Source organism: Molothrus aeneus, chromosome 4 (genome assembly GCF_037042795.1).
Source record: "Molothrus aeneus isolate 106 chromosome 4, BPBGC_Maene_1.0, whole genome shotgun sequence".
Lineage (NCBI taxonomy): Eukaryota > Metazoa > Chordata > Aves > Passeriformes > Icteridae > Molothrus > Molothrus aeneus.
The window spans coordinates 1,665,285-1,683,656 of NC_089649.1; the positions used below are offsets into that span (position 1 = coordinate 1,665,285).

The 18,372-nt window shown below is 47.6% G+C and overlaps 3 protein-coding genes across 3 annotated transcripts in view; 1 reads left to right on the top strand and 2 right to left on the bottom strand.

Annotated features, from left to right (window-relative positions):
- Nucleotides 1–1,357, bottom strand: part of RUFY3 (RUN and FYVE domain containing 3) — a 32,204-nt gene extending 30,847 nt beyond the window's left edge. The window contains exon 1 of the mRNA XM_066549374.1: nt 1,111–1,357. Coding sequence (XP_066405471.1) covers nt 1,111–1,318 — 208 coding nt within the window. The 5' untranslated portion in view covers nt 1,319–1,357. The remainder of the gene's footprint in view (nt 1–1,110) is intronic.
- A 3,507-nt stretch (nt 1,358–4,864) lies between these two features.
- UTP3 (UTP3 small subunit processome component) lies at nt 4,865–6,530 on the bottom strand. Its single transcript, XM_066548891.1, has one exon. The coding sequence runs from the start codon at nt 6,512–6,514 to the stop codon at nt 4,928–4,930; it is 1,587 nt and encodes a 528-aa protein (XP_066404988.1). The 5' UTR covers nt 6,515–6,530; the 3' UTR covers nt 4,865–4,927.
- A 3,776-nt stretch (nt 6,531–10,306) lies between these two features.
- On the top strand, nt 10,307–15,533 carry JCHAIN (joining chain of multimeric IgA and IgM). Its single transcript, XM_066548892.1, has 4 exons — nt 10,307–10,439; nt 12,847–12,982; nt 14,132–14,212; nt 14,425–15,533. The coding sequence occupies exons 1-4, from the start codon at nt 10,376–10,378 to the stop codon at nt 14,624–14,626; spliced, it is 483 nt and encodes a 160-aa protein (XP_066404989.1). The 5' UTR covers nt 10,307–10,375; the 3' UTR covers nt 14,627–15,533.
- The last annotated feature ends 2,839 nt before the right edge of the window (nt 15,534–18,372 follow it).

The window sequence follows — 18,372 nt, forward strand, 5'->3', positions numbered from 1 at the left end:
TTCTACCAGAAGTAGCTCAAGCCCTTGAGTGTGTATCACAGGGTTTACTATAGGTAAAGATCTCCTGATTAGGGAAAAATAACAAGTAAAACTGAAGGTCTTGAAAGGGGCTTGTCATTCCAAACAACAATTTTACATAGAGGGACTTTGGACATAAGTTGGCAGTCACAGACAGTCCTTCATAGAGCTCAGAGCAAAGTCAGGGCATTTCACCTCCTCTTGGCATTACAGACACGGACTTCTTACCTCACTGGTTCTAGCTCTGCTGAGTAATGCCTTCAAGTACATCAGCTTCCAAAGGAGAAAAAAAACAGATACCCGCTCCAAACAAATCAGCTCCTGAGTGAGTGAATGCTCACCTGGGACAGGAGGTGACAAAGCAACGGTCAAAAGCTCAGTCACACACGCTCTGGCAGCAGCCCAGAGGATGAAGCTGCTGGTTATTTTTAGGATGGATGGAAAAGAGAAGATCTCTTCTGTATGCACCCATGTGTGTATTTCTTATTTGATTTTAAAACACACCCAAGTACTTCAGAGTACTCCAGCTTCCACAAATACACCACAAGAACATCATAAAGAATCTTACAAAAGAGAATGCTATTTGTCACCCAACACGCCCCACACAGCGATGCACTTCAGCCTCTTCAGGTCTCCAGCGCGCAGTGCCCTCGCCACGGATTTATTTTCCGCACCAACACCAGGAGGAAACCCGAGAGGGTGTTCCCCAGCCCCTAAACTACACCCCGCGTGGCCAGGGCAGCCTGTTGGATTTCCAAGGGCGGCACCGATACTCCTCAAAGGGCTTTCTGTGGGGCTGGTTTTGCTGAGCTGCTGGGCCAGCACGGCTCACATGCCGCCCCCCCCAACCGCCTCCCCCCGAGCCCCCCGCCCTTCCCACCGCCGGGAGCAGCCGCGTCCCCCCCGCAGCCCCAGGGGCAGGGGCAGCTTTGGGGCGGCTGCCCCGAGCCCGGGCTCGCCTGTGTCTGCGAGAGCCGCACCGCTCGGGGCAGCGGCGCTCCGGGAGGGGAGCGCCGCCCAGCGACCCCCGGCCTGCCGCCCACCCCGCCTCGATGGACGCTCCCGGCCCGGGAGCAGCCCCGTGGTACTCACGGGCTCCGTCCGGTCCCGGGTAGCTAAGCACCAGCACGGGCAGCTCGGCCCCGCCGCGGGGCGCCGGGGGTCTCCACAGCCCGGGCGGCGCGGCCGCGGCGCCGCCTCCATGGCCGGGGTAGAGGAGGAAGAACGGCGGCGAGGCAGGGCGCGCCTCCTCCTCCTCCGCCGCTGCCGCCGCCTCCCCGGGCTCGGGCTGCCGCTCCATGCCGGGGGGCAGCTCCGCTTCGGCCCCGTCCCGGGAACTTTCCGCCAGCGGCGGCAGCGCTGCCCGCTCCGCCTCCGCCATCGCCGCCCCCGCCCCGCCCCGCCCCGGCCGGGAAGCGCCACGGCCGCCCCAGCCTCCGCCCCCGGGGGCTCCCCCCGCACCGCCGGGAGCTCGGCCGGTGACAGCCGCCACCCTCTGATGGTGCAGGGGCTCTTACCCGTGAAACGAAGCCGGGGCACCATCTCCTGCCTCCCCTTGGCTTTCCCCGGCGTGAGAACTCATGGACAGCTGCGTTTTGAGATCCTGGGACAAAAGGGGACAAAGTCCAAGTATATTCTTTAGTATTACAACTGCCAAATACAGCGTGCTACTGGGAATTTCACTTGGGACAGTCTTTCAGAAGACAAGGTAATTAATGTGGATTGTGGTGCTGTCAGCAGGCAGGAAGCACATAAATCTGCCAGTTTATAAAGAACACCCAGCCTTCCGTGCACGGGGGTTAAGCTGAAACACATTGCTTTCTTTTTAATCTTTCTTTTTAAATCTCACATTAAAATTGCAAAAGCAAAACTGTAAAGGCTACTGATTCATGGAGACTAATTTTTCAGCCCTGCCCCAAGACATGCAACATGTTGCAAGTAATTGAACAGATGCCTTAATCCACTTCACAAATTGCACAGCTGAATGTTTGAATTTCTACGTGCTAACAAGAGTAAAACAATACCCAGACTGTGTGTGATGGAATACTATGGAACACAGCTAGGAAAACCCACACAGCTAGAAAAAAACTTGACAAAATCTAAAGCAGCAGCAAATGTATTTCCATGTGAGTTATTCAATATACTTTCCTTGCCCTGTATAAACAGAAATTTCAGGTGGTGATGCAGAAAGCATTGTCCTCCTCTCTGCCACTGTACTTTTCTGCCCAAGCTTCCAAAGGCAGCCAGGTTTATTCTGGATGCTTATCACCCCTCAAGGATTATGTCTTCCAGGTGCAGAAAAACAATAGCTCATACCTTGGAGCTTTCTACACTTTGCCTGTGTCAGTTTAAATATGAATCGTTTATGTGCAGGTGTGGCAGGACTGACTGTCCTTTGCATTACTGTGCTCCAAGCAAGCGGGTGGAAAGGACCCAGGGCAGGTCCTTCCATTGCTGTGAGGGTGATGGAGGTGAGACAAAGCTGTTACCGGAGTGAGTCCCACCTGCTTTGGGTGCTGCTGAGGCTGCCAGTCCTCTCCAAGCAGGGCCCTGGCAAGGACAAGTGCCATCTCATGGCTGGAGCATTTCTTGGCAGTATCAGCACCTTCCCCAGAAGCAGTACTGGAAAAGGAAAAAAACAGCATTAACCAGGACTTTGATCCACTCCTTGCTTCTTTTCCTGATCACCTGTGGTCCTTGCCTGATTCCATATGTCCATTTTCTCAGGAATTTTCAAAACCTGTTCACCACCAGGAATTTCCCTTCTGCACAAAACATTACTCCAAGTATTTCCTAGTGACACTGTACAGTGTCTCCCCTCCCACAGCATTAATAATCACAGCATTCCCATGATCAGCCATACAAAAAAGCAAATGGGAATTATGTTTATGGCTTTGTCCAGTCTCTCAACTAATCAAGTGGACATAATGCCTAGTTAATCTTCATTAACCCAGGAGCTGCCATCTGTCGGCAGGGCTGGGCCGCTGACACGCAGCATTCTCTCCAGTCTTCAATCTAATCCCAGGGGGATTAGGAACGAGTCTGTAATGGCACACCAATTTGTTGTTTCCCTTATTTACTGCTCAGGTAGAAGTCACCACAATTGTGCTTGCCAGCTGCTCGGAGCTTTCCAAGGAAGCACAAAGCCAGACCCATGAAGGACCAATAGCCCTTAATTTTTGCATCAAGGGTGAAAAGTGCACAAGGAGGTTCTGTGGTAATGAGATCAGGGAGCATCTCTGCTGGCTATTTTCCACACCTCGTGTGATGCCTGTTACACAATACCATTCCTCCCCAGAAAAAGCACCTAAGCTGCTTTTTCTGCCCAGCATCTTACCCCTTATTGACCTCTTGGCACAGCCATCAGGGCAGAGCTCAGCATTATCAGTAGCAGTCTCCAACCATGATGCCAGTGGGGAGTTAAAGGTGGGGAAATTCTGCTTCCCTCCTCAGCAAGGCTGAGCAGCAAAGCTGCTCCTTCTCCCTGGGAAGAAGGAGCAGCTGACACTGTTGCTCATAGTAAGGGCGGGTGAGTAAGCACAGATCTAAGGAAACCTGTTCAGTGCACCTGAGACAGGACTCTTCCCATCTGTCCAGGTTAAGCTTACTGTGTTTCTACCTCTCCCTTCAACAAGCAGCCTGGAAAATGACCAAAATATTCTCCAGCCAGCAGTGAACAGTATGTTCCTGGGAGAAACAGGCCTGGGGTGTTAAGGTTTACACAATAACCCCAAAAAAGCATATTTCACTTTCAGAGCACAAGCAGAGCACCTACATGCTTGTATTACAGAACCTGGCCTATCACTGGATCAAGAGCACACAGTTGTCTCCTGGCTTCCCCCAGGCCCATCACAGACACAAAACACCCCCATAAGATGCAACTGCGTTACTAAATAAAGCAATTATTCTCCTGAAATAATTCCATATGGAAAACTAATACCTTTCAGATGGTATGGTACACAAACCAAGGCATGGGCTCCCTGAAACCTGTCCCAGACACAGGTCCAGGTTCTACCTGAGATAGTTTTTGTTAAACTTCAGAAAAATTATCACTCACTTTTCCTTCACAGCCCAGATTGGAACTGAACTGACTACTCACAGTCAGCTCCTGGCAAGCACTTCAGTGTGGGGTTAAAATGCATTCACCAAAAGGCATGGCAGTAATCAAAACACCCCTGAAGTTTGCTTGCCCACTGAAGACATAACACCTTAGCCATCTGTAAGGTGGTCCTGCAGCAATGCTTAGTCCTGTAGCAGCAGACAACATTTAACATTTATAATAGGGGAAGTTAATATGGTTATCACATATATGGCTATAAAATCCAGACAAGTCCTTGCTTTGCTTCTCACTGAATTTAGGAAGGGAAACAGTATTTCAGACCACGTGGAACTAAGTAATTTAAAAGAAGTGCCCATACTTTAGGTATTTAAGAGCTAACAAAGGTGTTAATCAGAACAAAAATCAACTACTATTAACCATGTCTCTGCAGCTCAATACAGGAAGAGGATGGATCAGAACTAGACAGCAAAACAGAGCAGGCCAGTGACAGCTGCTGAGCCCCTTTCCCAGCCCACCCTTAAGAGGTTCATCCAATCCCATCTCCTCACCAGTCCCACATGGCCCATTTAATTCCCTCTGCCTGATACATTCCTTGCAATCTCTCAAGGTTTCCTGTTTAGGGAAACTCAGCTGCATGACAAGAGAGGAAAATACCTTCAGACATGGGCGAGGTGTGGAAAGAGCCCTGTGCTACTCGGAGACAGCACCTTCCAGAAAGCCTCCTCTGAAAAAGAAAAACCAAATACCACCCCATCCCCAGTTTCCCTAAGAATAAACCCCACAACATGATGTATAAAATTTTTATTGGATGCAGTACTGCTACTTGCAGATCTGACAAAAAGATGACCATCACTTGAGCTTCCTGCTCTTTTTAACCCCGGCCCGAATGCCAGACAGTTCCCCAGCATATCTGTCCAGCTCCCTGCGCACCTCGCGGACCTGGCCCTTGCGGCGGATTTTGGCTCGCCGGAATTTCTCCCGATGCTTCACCCGGGGGTTGCGGTCAATCTTCCTCCTCTTGGGTGTGAGGCCTTTGTTCTTGATCATCTGATAGGTCACCCCTCTCTTCTTACTGGGATCCTCTCCTTCCAACACCGCTGCTTCTTCAGGCACGTCCTGGTCTCCACTTCTCTTCCTCTTGAGTGCCAGCTTCTCCTCCATCATCTTGTAGTACTTTAGGGCAGCCTCCTCATCCAGCTCTGACTCATCCGACAACTCAGCAGCAGCAGTAGCCTGGCCATTAACAGGCGCAGAGGCACGTTTTGGTTTGGTTTTGTTGCCATTCATGGTGAGAAACACTGAAAACTTGTTTCCCTTCCGTAGCTTCTCTTCCTTCTTGTCATAGTAGTTCCTCAGCAGCATACGGACCTGTGGGGAAAGCTTTTGGTCTATAACAGCAAGGTCATTGATGATATTCCTGTACTCCACCAACCGCTCGATGACCGGGTGGCTGTGAACCGGCATCCTCTTGGACTTGAGAACCAGATAGAAACTGATATTGGCACAGTAGTTCAGGTAGAGATGATACTTGGTCTGCAAATAGCGGCTGCCCTTCCCCTGGGGGATGGTGCCATCTCTGACCATTTGCAGCAGCGGGTGCAACTCATCCTTGATCTCCATGAGCTTCACCTCAAAGTCCTCCATCAGCTGCAGGAGCTCCGGGGACTCCTGCTTCAGCAGCTTCATCTGGTCCTTCTTGGAAAGGGCCTGCAGATCCTTATCAATTTTCTGCCCCTTGTTATCATGGGTTTTCTGCTGCTTAGCCAGGTAGCCCTGGATCATGTCTAGACCATAATCATCCTCCCCCAAATCCTGCACCAACCGTCTCTGGATGACTTGAGCCTCCTGCTCCTCTTCCTCCTCCTCAGCATCGATTTCTTGCTGGGTCCGTTTGCCTTTGGCCTGGGCATCACTCCCATAGTCCGTGTCATAGTAGAGCTGCTTGCGCTGGCCCCAGGAGAGCTCATGAGGGAGCTTGGCTTCGGGATGGCGCTCTTCCAAGTCGCTTTCCATGGACAGGTCCCCCTCTTCATCCTCAACATCATTTTCATCTTCCTCGCCTCCTTCCTCTTCTCCGTCCTCAACATTTTCATCTTCCTCACCTTCTTCATCTTCTCCATCTTCATCCTCCTCTGCGCTGTACTCCACAAAGGGATTCCGATCCTGAATCTCATCCTCCTCCTCCTCCTCCTCCTCCTCGCTGTCCTCGGGCAGCTGCAGACCCAGCACCTCCTCCTCCTCTTCCTCGCTGTCCCCGGCCTCGTCGCCGCTGTCCAGGGCGGCCATCACGGCGCGGAACTGTTCCTCATGGAAGCGCTCCACATCGTCCGCCAGCTCCTCGGGGCCGGCGCGGCCGCCGGGCACCTCGGCGGGGTCATCGTCGGGCTCGGCGGGCTCGGCCCGCGGCCGCAGGACGGTGCCGCGCCGGGTCCGCATGGCTCCTACTGCCCCCGCCGCGCTTCCCCTTCCGCTGCGTCCCTTCCGCTCTCTCCAAGCCCTTCCTGTTCCAGGGCCGCAGCGTGGGCACGCCCCCGGGAACGCGGGGGATGCCCCGCGGGGAGGTAGCGTTTCAGCCGTGGCAGCGCTCGGCAAGCAATGATGCCACGTGGGGGAAAAAAAAGATAAAAGAAAAAGCCTTTTGTTTCCTCCTCAGGGTTTTTTCTTCCTATAGAAGTCCAGCCAGTACAGCTGCTGTCTGTGCGGTCATCTTACGGCGAGGAAAAAAACGGAGAACACACCTTACACCTGTGCCCTTGTAACCAAAACTTGGTACTCAGTTCCTTAAGACCCGATCAAACTCTGAGAGAAGCAGAAGTATTTGCAAACCTCCCCGGACACCTTCCGAGGTTTGGACATGACCTCTCCCGTCACCGAATCGCACTTCTACTTCAGGCTGCACAGCTCGGCAGCCGCTGCTTGATCACCTCTGCACTCCTTGAATCTATCCCATTATGCCAAGAGATCCTTGCGTCCCAGAAACAGAGTAGTTCTGATTTTTCAACACCTGGGGATGCCTCCCTAAGAGAGCTTCTAATGACGTCTGTACTTGCTCACCTCTGCATTGTCATCCTGTGTTTTTGTGCCTGTCGGCCACAGCAGCAGCCACCAGCCCAGCCTCCCACCCTTCCCAAGGGAAAATGACATTAATACTGAGCCACAGGGAAGCAATCTGCTTTTATGAGCTGCAGGGAGCCCTGCCAAAAGAAGAGAGTAATGAGACACAGGAATTAGTGTAGTCCAAGCTGAGAAACCCAGAGCCTGATAAGTCAGGCATGCACACCTCCCAGCAAGAGCAGTTCTGCGTACGAGTGCAGGGGCTTTTTTCTCACCACAGAACAGGTGCAGGTGTATTTATAAATGCTCCTGCCCATCTTTTTGTAGAAAAAAAAACAGGTCAAACAGATATTCAAATTAGCTGAAACACAGTGGGGAGCTTTACTCACTTTTTGGTGATTCATTTGGATCCTGATCCATCTGTTGGCAAACAGGTCTCAGTTTCATCTTTCTGACACACTCAGCCTCTTCACATGGTCACCTCTGGATCAAAATTTTCTTGCACAAACACAGCTTTTGCCTCAGACCGCTTTTCCAAATCTGTCCCTGCCAGTTTTCAGCCATCACCTCCCTGGATACAGGCCTGTAGAAGAAAGAGCAACAAGAGTAACTTAGGTCTGGAGACACAGCATTCACTACATTTGTTGGCTATACCTTGATGGAAATCTTCACTTGATACTTGGACATGTGCAGCCAGACCCTACCAGGCTAAAATTCCAGGTAACTTTTGCAGCTGTGACTTAGCGAAACCCAGGCCTTGCTCATGTCCCTGACCTTGAGAGTTTCCATTTTAAGTGTCCTAATTTTTTTCAAGTCTGCCCTTTTAAAAATCAGCATATTAACTTCCACTTGGACTCTCTTGGATTTAAATGGAACTGACATGTCCCCCAACACAAAGTAATTTCCAAGAGCAAGAAACAATCCGTGTCTACTCAAACCTTTGCCAGGACTTAGTGAAAACATGAGTCCCTTCTGGTGAAGCTGGAGATGATCTCCAACATGAGTTAGCTGATCCAGTCAACCAGGAGCTGCTCAAGCCAAACCAGTTTGCTGTAGGCAGCATGGGATCACTGCTACCAAGACAACAATCAGGGACTGCTGGTGGTCTGTTTATGCACCATTCTGTTGGCTTCCAAGTGAGAAAGGAGGAGCAAACAGAAGCCCAGGGCAGACTGCTTGTGGATGGTGTGTTATGTGGAGGGAGAGGCCCTGAGTCTTGGTGTTGTCCAACTCCCCCAGTACAGCAACGACAATTTCACCCCACTTCACTCAGGCACCTGCCCAGCTTCTTACCTGGAAAATCCTGGTTCAGCACATCCAAGGGCACCTGGAAACACAGGACATGTGAACAGAGACTGAAACCACAGGGCTGGTTCCAAATTATTTTCCAATTCTCAATTATTCCACCTCTAGCCTCTGTCCTGCAGGGAGGCTGGGAGTCCAGCTCCCCATGCAGCCCATTGCCAAACACCTGCTCACCCAGATAAAATTCCAGAAGGCATCCAGTAAAACAGGGGTAATTCCATGCAAATAACAGTCTAGAACATAAGCCTTACTCTCAAGATCTAGCTAGAAATCCCCAGAGACATGCAGGTGGCTGAAGGGGCTGAAAATAGCTCTCCAGTCATCATATCCAGACCAAGGGGCTGTACACACAGGTGTACATTTAGCAACCGAAATCCAGATACGCTGAGCGCCGGCAGCCAGGGAAAACCACCAAAGTTAACAGAAAAACACAGATAGAATTCTGCTCAGTCTCTGCCTTGACATTTGAAAATACTCTCCTTGCATGTTCCCAGTGCCATATTTTTGTTATTGCAGCTAGGCAAACAGATCAGCACCAGCCTCCCTTGCATGTTGTTTTTCTGGTGCTGGCATCCTCCCTTCTTGTATAATCCTAGCAGAATTCTTACAAAAAAGAGTGACCGAAACAAACAGTACTTTAGAGAGACACCCCTACCAGAACTGGTGAGCTAAGTTTATTTAAAAATGGGGCACAGGGAACATCTTGCCCCTGTCTCAGATAGCGGGCTGCATAAAACTGTTAGCAATGCTTTCTGGGATGGGGAAAGGAAACAACCCCACATCTTTTCTCTGCTACAGACAGATTCCTAAGGCAAACACAAGGTTTGTAAAGAACTGTGGAAGAGCCCAATGCCCTGCGGGGGGTTGGCTGTGACCCATCTTCTCCCCCTCCCCAAGTCCCCCGCTCCCCGTGCACATGAGCACTGCTGATGTAGCCTGAAAGCTCATTGCATCATGCAGCTGCAGGGTGAGGGGTTTGTGCTTGGGGAAAAAGCTCAGGGCACACCACCAGGGACTTGGAACAGTTCTGGCCCTAGGGACCCAGCCAGCAGGGTCTGGAAAAAGGGAGACATCCTGCAAGGTGACAGGAGCTAGGATACTTGGCAGCATTGCCAGAAGAGCTCAGCCCCTTGAAGAGGCCTGGCAAGAACAACCAGGCCCTTGCTAAGCTTGGGTTTCCCTTAAAAAGTGGCTTTTTCTGTACAAGACACATGCAAATGCTACAGAGACAGCTCTGGCCATTATAGGCTACATTTACTCTTCAGAAGTTACACAAATGTTCCCAAAATCGCAGGCCCTCTCCAGTACCAGCCTCCTTCGGGAAAAGTCTGCATGACCGATACTCCAGGGTTTTCCTGGCACCTGACTCAGGACCACTTTTAAACCACAAATCCCATGGAGTCCCTTGTCCATTCACAAGAAGATGAACTCCTCAATGCAGTGGGCAGAGCTGCAGTGGCTGTACCTCTTTCAGCCCTGCCCTGTCGCCTTTCCTGCTTTGACTGCAGGCTCTCTGGGGGCACATCCAGCCCTTAATTCAGGTTTGTACACAGCTGGTCTAAACACAACTTTGATTTTGAAGCCTGAAGTGGTCTTTTTAATAGGACTCAAGGGATTTTTAAGTCTGATGTCTCAAAATTAGGAAACAGAGCTGTGTCCCTTCAACTTTCTTACCTTCCACTAGCCCTGATGGCAAGATGTCCTTGTACTCAGCAGCTCTGTTGCCTGCTGGTGAAAAACAGATAAAAGCACAATAAAAGTGCAACCCCTTCCTCTCCGAAAGCCAGAAGTCTCAGTGCATTAACACACCTGCTTTCAGTCGCCAGCCACATTTTCCAGTGTTGGCCAGGCTGTTTATTTTAGGAAACCCATTTGCACACGCCCTTATAGGCAGAGTCAGGCTCTCCACTGCCATTCTTCAAAAGAAGGGAAGGCAAGATGAAGACCACTTGGTTGCTGTCTGTTGCCTTGGCTGTCTCCTTGGGGATCATCCTTGTGGCAGGTAGGTGAACAATGGAAAAATGGGAAACTGGGATATTAAGACATCAATGGCAGGTTTTGTGTCATTTACCCTGAATTATTCTAACAGTCAGGAATCAAATCTCAAAGCCCACTCTCAAGCAGCTGTGCTTCAGTGGTGCTTGGACTCCTCAGGGTGTTTCTGCATCAGAGCAGTGGGATTTTAATTGCTGCCTGGAGGATAACTTGATGACTAGCTCCAAATTTAAGACTTGATAATTAGGCATTTTTCTCTCAGGTTCCTGAAGCAATAAACTGCAAATGTGCATGCTCATTTTCCTGCAGTCCTAGGGAGCTTAGCTGCCACATCTAAAGGCTTCCAAAATCTTCCTGGTAATCCTGCCATACAGCTACAGCCAACTTATTCTGATTAAACTGTAGCTTATCATGTGACTCCACTGAATTTCTTGGAAACTCTTGATTTCAACTGAGCTCAGCCTGTCCTCCCAGCACACTGCTCAGTGCGGCTCTCAGGTCTCTGGAGAGTGTGAATCCATCATGCTGCACATAGTGGATCTGACCTGCAGGATGGAGTCAGTGCTCAGGGATAACCATCCCAACAGCACAGACAGCTGCATCCCTGCATTTCCTGCAGCTTTTGCAAGAGGGCATCTTGCTGCCTACCCCAGGCAGTTCTGCTGGGCTTCACAATGTATCAAAGGACAAAGCAATAGTGGATGCTGATAAATTTTGTCCAAAACACAGTCACATAAGTATTGAGGAGGGAGGGAACAGCTCAGTGCAGTAACTCGGGCATCAGGAAATCCAACCTGAGGACATTCAGAACAGCATTAGCAAATCTTGCATTTAAATACCTTCTCCCCAAGAGACTTCACTGGGTGACACATGGAGATACTGCAGGTAAAATCACTTTTTTTTTAGCATTGTAATCTTAAATGAAAAATTGATGGAGCACCAGTAACTTTAACAGTGAAGCCAAGAGCATAACACAAGGAATTAAATCAGGGCAGTATTTTTAGAGCAGTCAGCAAAACCTGCATATGCATAAGATTGTGCTAATCTAATTTTAGAATTAAAGCCTGCTCTGAGAGGCTTTGGGACAACCCAAAAGCCAATAGGATCTGACTTGAACATTGGCTTTGGATGAAGGGTTGGGAAAGAACTGCACACGATGTTAAGTGGAATGCAGCACAGACAGGAGAGGAAGAGCTGTGTGATGGACAAAAAGCCAGAGACTTCCCTTGAGCCAAAAGAGAGGCCAAGACAAGGAGCCAAGGACTAGAGAGGCTTTTCTGGGAGGCTTCTGCATCAGAGGAAAGAGCTCATGTGGAATGATGAGTTGGCAGAGAAGAAGCTTGGAGAACAAGCTAGGAAAGTGATTTCCTTCCCAAGCTAGGAAGTCCATAGAGAATCATATCCAGCAGGTCTACTGCTGCCCAAGGCCACAGAGGCAGCACTTGTAAGCAGCAGGTGAACTCTAGGGTCACTGAGGCATCATTTTACACAGTATTGGAACCTTTTTCACAGTTAGGGTGCCTGTAACAATCTCAGAAACCCTGGAATGGAAGCAGATGAGACCAGGATATTACAGGGGAAGGAAGGACCAAGGCTTTTAAGTCCAAGTAACTCCAAAATCCTTTATAGACATGATTAACCCAGGTTTTTTCAGCCTATTTCTTCTTTCTCTCTCTGATTAAACCAAGAGACAAGCAGAGCAGGCAAGAACTGAGATCCATTTGAGTCCAAAACAAACTGTCCCCATATGACAAAAATCACTGGGTCTGGTACTTGTAAGCAGGCTGAAGGTGCTGTAGCAAGAATGATGCAACATCAGGAACATCCCAAATGCCTCTGAGTGACACCTGGCATGTTTCAGCCTGCTTTGACTGAGTTTCATATCAAGTAGCATGCTAGAAGCAGCAGCAGGACTGGAGTTTTCCCTGCAAACCACAAGCATCATCAGGGCCACCTGCTCTTCCCTGCCACGTCAGTGGGCTGCCTTCTTTCTGGGTCCTCCTGCTTTTTGGCAGCTGTTCCCCCAGGAACCTGAAGGGCGGGATACCACACAAGGAAAACTGACACATCTGCCACATTGGCAAGGTGAGGGACATTTGTTTAGAGATCAGATCCAAACTGGGGTTTGGACTGCTCGAGCAGTTCTGGTGCATGACAGAGGAATCACATAAGCAATTCGTAGTAAAAGAACACTTCAGTCACCAGTCCCACCACCCGTACACACAGCAGCACACTGAGCTGAGCAGGAAGACAGCTGAACACATCTTTGCTAAGAGACTCACTTGTTCCTGATGCAACCTCAATCCAGGTGCTCTAATGGTGCATTGCTGGCATTTCCATCCTTTGGCTATCTTCTAGAGCAGCTTTCAAGGATTTTGCTATTGATTCTGGGATTGCCTATCCTGTGCTTGCAGGTTATCCAGTGGGTCCCATCGATGAGGAGTATGTGCTGGTCAATAATAAGTGTCAGTGCGTAACAGTGACCTCAAAGTTTGTCCCCTCACAAGAAAATCCTCAGGAAGAAGTCCTGGAGAGAAACATCCGCATCATGTAAGTGGCAGCCAGGTATTTCACAGAGATGGTGAGCAGTGTTATACCAGTTTTCTTTGCATTGTTTCTGATGTCCCAGCACTGGCGAAGTGAATAGCTTTTCATGTGGGCTGCTTTCTGTGGTATCCTGAGTATTTCACTTTGCTAGGAGCTTTTCTGCCTCACATGAACCTCTCTGGTGTTTGTCCCTTCAGATACAAAAAATCATCTCCATGTTTTAAGCAGACCAGTAGTAACTTCACAAAGTAGGCTGGGGAAGTAGATAATGACCTGTCAGAAGTTGATCTAACCTGAAACCAGATTGGGCCCATGACACTGGATTTACTTTCTGACCTGACAGAAAGCCTGGGAAAATAGTTAATGCCTAAATGGTCTCCCATGAGACAGAGCTCAGTTCAAGAGCAGGACTTTGTCCTGTCCTCTCCTATAGTACTTACAAGGCAGCTCCAAGCAGGAAGAATGATGCATCTGACTGCACGGTGTCAGAATGCTAAATAATTACTTTATTATGCTATAACTATTTTACACTGCATTACACTAACAAGAACTATACTAAACTCAAGAACTCGTGACTGTCTGCTGACCAGTCAACACAGCTTGGACCTGATTGGCTAATTAACATAAACAATGCCCACCAGAATCCAATCAAGCAATCACCTTCAGGTAAATCATCTTCCAACACATTCCACATGTTCAAAAACACAGGAGGAGCAAATGAGACAAGAATTGTTTTGGTCATTCATTTCTCTGCCTCTCTCTGTTCAGAGGGCATGTGAATACCACACTCTCCACTCACACAAACCTAACAGAAATGTGTGTATCTCTGGGAAACAGCTGCAGGAGTGCTGTAGAGCTCACAACAGGAGAACCACTAATTAAACATCCCTGTCCATCAGCCTCAAGCATCTGCTAGCTCAGAGTTTAACAAAAATTAACCTTAGCCCTGTCACTTGCAAGTACCACTTATTATCAATTGCTGCAGTCCTGTCGGGGAGGGTTGTTGCCTTTGAGGGTGCAGAGGACCAAGATTTGGAGAAGGGTCAGAATGTAAATAACCTGAAAAAGATGAAAGTTTAGATTTGCTCAAAAGAGAGCAGACTCTGTTTAAAAAGCAGTTTTCAGCGAGTGACTCTCTCCCCACCTTTGCAGAGTCCCCCTGAAGGCTCGGGAGAACATCTCGGACCCCTTGTCCCCACTCAGGACCACTTTTGTCTACCGCCTCAGTGAACTGTAAGTACTTTTATTTCCTAACTTCACTTGCCAAGACTTAACCCTCAGCAGCTCTAAAAGATGTCAGAGGGCCAGATGTTCCCCTGGAATACCTACAAAGGGCACAGCACTCTCCTGGCTCTACGTGGAGATGAGCAAGAAAGATTGGGGGTTCAGCAGGGGCATCTTTTCACCTAACTCCTCACACTTGTTCCATTTTCCATCTCTTCCAGCTGCAAAAATTGTGAACCTATAGAAATTGATCTGGGTGGGGCCATCCACCAGGCCCAGCAGGGCAATTCCTGTGAAGAACCTCAGACATGCTACACCTACGACAGGAATGAGTGCTACAGCTCCCCTGTGCCCCTGCTGTACCACGGGGAGGTGATGCAGGTGCCAGCAGCTCTGACCCCAGACTCCTGCTTCGCCCAGTAGCTCAGCCCTCTGCTGTGCCAGAGCCTCAGAGCACCCCTATTCCTATCCCAAATGTACGTAGAGCACCACAGCACCTGGATGGCAACACCCCAAATGTTTGCCCCTGCAGTAACCCAACTTGTCTCTTCCCATTTCCAACCTCAGCCTCATGCCATCTCCCAAGAGCAGCTCCTGGCTTTCAGTCTCCCTGGCATGTATCTGCCATGCCATGCTGTGTCTCACACCACACAGACCAGACCCCCAGCAGATATAAGGCATTCCCCTGAAGTCAAGGGAATTACACTGATTTACAGCTCTGGGGAAGCTGTCCTTTTCAGGCTCCTGTGTGCCTCCCCCAGACATCAGCAGGAGTGTCTGTGCCCTTCCCTCCCTGAGCAATCTGAAGTGACCTTCACACAAGGCCTTTGATGACATTAGCAGCATTTACGCCCTTAGAAGAGAGTTGTAAAACCATAGTTGAGAGAAAAGATGAGAGACCCTTCTAGCACTTGGACATCTGCAAGCTTCCAGTTCTCCCAAATTCAGAGAAGATCAAAAGATGCAGCTACCCTGAAGTGTTTTGCAAAGTTGCCAAGCCCTCAGCTGTGCCAGGAATACTCAACTCTTCTGGGAGATGTTGGGCATTTTACTTTCCCCACTGCTTTACTGTTACTGCTGCCTTCTTCCACCCCTGCTCCTGGTTCAAGTGGTGAAAGGAAAAAAAAAATCAAGTAGGCTCAAATTTCTTTACTTGTTCCTTCCTCATCTTGCATTTAAAACCTCAAAAAATTCTATAAACACAACAAAAATTGCTAGAACAGGACCCTCGTTCAGGGTTCAGAATTGAAGTGATGAAACAGCAAAACCTTATGCCCACAACTGTAGGTTTGTTAGTCAAACATTCAATAAACTTTTTTTCTGCAATCAAGCTGTGTGTTGTATTCAATTCAATAAGAAGGCATAAAAAGAAGCCAAACCTATAGTCATATTCTTTTCTCTTTCACAATTAATCAAACTCTCCCTAAATAACTGTTTATATTTACAGGCAAAGTCTCCCAAAATACCAGAATAGAAATATTTCCATGCACTTGAAGAACCTCTGACAGATTGAGGCTGAACTGGTTTATCATTTTAAGATCAGATCTGCATCACTGAGCTGCTTTGATTCCCAATCAGTGCAGGATCTGAGTCTCAAAATCCAAACATCACCTAAATTAACTCTTGAAAGTGCAATCCACAGATCAGAAGTTTTCACCACCCCTGAATAGAGTACTTTTAAGACAGGTAATCTGGAGGATATTCATTCATGTGCAAGGTGTCTGTCCTAAAGAAATAAAATCATGTGGGGCCAAATTTTGAAGAGCAAAGATACAAAGAAGGATTAACACAAACTATTCTGATGTTATATCACAGTTATGAAAAACAAACTTTCAAAAACACCATTTCCCCCTCTCCTTCATGCAAAAATAAGCCAATTCAAAGAAACACCAGGAGCAAAGGGCCTCTTGGCAGCCTAAGTATTGCAGTGGGTATGTATAACCCACCAAAATATGTCTCAAAGACATTTTCATTTTCAAAACCATTCCCCAGTCTCAGAATGCTGTGATGTTACAAGCTATTAGATCACAGATATGAAGTAACCTCAGAGGGAGAAATTAAAGGTCTTTTCCATGCCACCTCTTTACTCCTCATAAGACATGAAAAGACATTTAAAGGCTTTCATTAAAAACTCATACTTTGGGGGTACTCAAGCAACGTTTAGGAAACCAGTCTGTCATTTTCAACAAACCTCTGCTATTCAGTTACTGCTATACACATGCTGGGTTCGACCTTAGAATAATGATGTGCAACAATTCCTCCCCTCAGAGAAAGAAACATTTGTGCTGCAGGCAAAGGGATGCCACAGCAAGCAAAGGTGAGGCTGAAAAGCCTCAGGTTCCACACGAATACCTCCCATCAGCACCATCACACCATCAGCTAGACTGTTCTTCTCCCCCTGGAGCTGCAAGTGACTGTGCATTTCTCAAGCCATTACAGGAACATCCCCCTGTTCCCTTGAACAGAACAACACAGCTCCTATGTCTCAAATCTGCAAATAATTTATGAGTCATGACCCAGAAATAAAGATTTCTGTTGGACTTAGAGATTTGATTTTTTTTAATTTTGGGGGTTTTTTTAAGGAAAAAAGCATTGACCCTGTTCTCAATTACAGAATTACAAATATTAACTCCAGGAAGACAAATTCCCTACAGCCATTAAGGGCCAGGAACTGACACAGAGCTGAAATGAAATGCTGGCAATCAAATACATTAAACATGTTCAAATAAAGCCTCCCAAACATTGTAAAAACTCCAGCTCTCCAGCTCTTAATGGGATAAAAAGCTGGGGCTGATTACAGCAAGAGCAAAAGAGAGCCAAGAGCTGCCCATCCCCAAACTCCCTGGCTAGCATCACGTGCAATTGTACCCCATCCATGAACTGTGCAGGCCCAACTACTGCTTAACCGATCGACAAAATATAGAAACACAGAGCAGAGAAACACCTTAGTGCCCTAATAGCAACTTCAGTAACACCTTGCCCTTTTTTTTTCACTTTCTGAGAGAGCCTAATTTACCTTAAGAACAAAACCCATTCTTTTGAGTGTGTTGGTTCTCTGTTTTGCTTCTTTTAGAGCATGCTTAACCCACATATCAACTAAGCAACAAAAGAAAAAACCTTCTAATACACTCACAGAAAAAGTCCCTACAAAAGGCAATAGGTCCATACTGGAAAACAATTAGTAATGAAAATCAGCCCAATCAGTGTACAGGAGATAACAGGCTTGGGGTATAAATGCTCACACCAGGGCCCCCATTTTTTCTCTTAGGAGCAATAAAGGTGGTGGTGAGTTAACTTTTGGTATATTTGTTTAATATAAATTGTTTGTTTGCTATTGGGATTTTTTAAGATGCTGGTTAGAAGCCAAATTAATCATGAAGTCTAGTTTTATAAATTAATTTTATATAAGAATTGGATGCTAATATTATAGGTATTTGAGTTTTGTGGCTTCCTAAGTAAAAAACTTTGATAAAAAGCTCATAAAATTGGGATTTTTTTCATTAAAAGCACTATAGAGAATAATGTCTTATATGCTGTTTGTTTAATAATGCATCTTTTAATATTAAATGAGTAAAAATTGTTTAGGAAGATAATTTTTATTTGTGCTCTATTTGTATGTAATGAGACTGAATTAGTTTGTTTGTCTAACCTTGTTAATTGCCTTTGTAGAAATCCAAGCAATGGCCTTGCTCCTGTAGGGATAATGAGTATTTATTATTTTGCTTTGGAGTGTGGATAAGGCTATTTTGCTCCCTGCCTTTCTTAAGTAGTGTGGCTGTTCCTCACTTTAGCTGCAAATGTGTTGTAGCCAGTCAGTGACTTAACTGTGTTGGAGCAGTGGAGTGTGAAGCTGAGCTCTCTTTCTGCTCTTTAGGTGGAATTAAGCCTGTGTAATGGTGTTTTGGTTTTGCAAAACTTTGAGCTGTGGGTGCTGAAATAGGGATGGCCCATGGAGGTTATAGGCTCAAGTGGGTTCCTTGGCTGGGTCATTCAAGGGCTGTGCTGGAGGGCTCAGTAAAGTAAAGCTGCCTCAAAGTAGAGGCTAAAGCAAATGAACCAAATGAATAACTGGCAATGTAAATATATTAAGTGTTAATTTAACTCTTTTGGTGATGGAGGGCTTGCTGTTGTTCTATGCATGTGGTAACAGGTTTTTCTCTTATATTTGC

Coding starts and splice junctions, on each gene's coding strand:
- JCHAIN (XM_066548892.1), top strand. CDS start 10,376: ATGAAGACCACTTGGTTGCTGTCTGTTGCCTTGGCTGTCTCCTTGGGG. Junction 10,440..12,846: donor GGGGATCATCCTTGTGGCAG/GTAGGTGAACAA, acceptor CTGTGCTTGCAG/GTTATCCAGTGGGTCCCATC. Junction 12,983..14,131: donor GAGAGAAACATCCGCATCAT/GTAAGTGGCAGC, acceptor CCACCTTTGCAG/AGTCCCCCTGAAGGCTCGGG.
- UTP3 (XM_066548891.1), bottom strand. CDS start 6,514: ATGCGGACCCGGCGCGGCACCGTCCTGCGGCCGCGGGCCGAGCCCGCC.